This window comes from Octopus bimaculoides, chromosome 30 (assembly GCF_001194135.2).
Source record: "Octopus bimaculoides isolate UCB-OBI-ISO-001 chromosome 30, ASM119413v2, whole genome shotgun sequence".
Lineage (NCBI taxonomy): Eukaryota > Metazoa > Mollusca > Cephalopoda > Octopoda > Octopodidae > Octopus > Octopus bimaculoides.
The window spans coordinates 6,339,686-6,340,305 of record NC_069010.1 but is presented as its reverse complement, the minus strand read 5'-3'; the positions used below and the strand labels follow the sequence as shown (position 1 = coordinate 6,340,305).

The 620-nt window shown below is 37.9% G+C and overlaps 1 protein-coding gene across 1 annotated transcript in view; it reads right to left on the bottom strand.

Moving 5' to 3' along the window:
* LOC106871819 (tyrosine aminotransferase) overlaps positions 1 to 620 on the bottom strand; it is a 33,711-nt gene that overhangs the window by 16,368 nt on the left and 16,723 nt on the right. Inside the window, exon 5 of the mRNA XM_052978112.1 lies at positions 154 to 488. Within this exon, the coding sequence (XP_052834072.1) occupies positions 154 to 488 (335 nt within the window). The remainder of the gene's footprint in view (positions 1 to 153; positions 489 to 620) is intronic.

Here is a 620-nt window from a genome sequence, read left to right as displayed (position 1 = left end):
ATATATATATATATATATATATATACATATATATAAAACAGAAAAATCAGAAAATGTAAAAAGCAGATGAAGATTTAATATTTCCATATGGTTACAGTTGTAACTTAGCAGTTCAGCAAAAGAGAGTGATAGACTAAGGACCAGATTTAAAAAATAAGTACTGGGTTGATTAAACTCTTCACGGCCGTGCCAAGGTATGGCCGTAATTCAATGACTGAAACAAGTAAAAGATAAAAAGAGAAAAAAATGCACATGTGAACACAGTCACACACCACGCACAGACTCAGAGATAGTAGTGTACATGCAACGTATTCTGTAGTGTTACTCACCAGTAGATTGTAAAATTTGATTTCAATATCAACAGAGTTTGCGACAGTTTTATAGAGGGAGAATCCAGGTCGTGGGACAAGAATATTCTGACCTTTGTTGGCCAGAACTGTGATACAGAGATCAATGGCACTGGAACATCCACTCGTAAGAATCACGTCCTGTAAGTTGCAAAGAAGGAAAGAATTGATATGTAAACATGAGTGTGTGTGTGTGTGTGTGTGCGTGCGTGTGTGTGCGTGTGTGTGTGTGTCTGTGTGCGTGTGTCTGCGTGTCTGTGTGTGTGTGTGTGT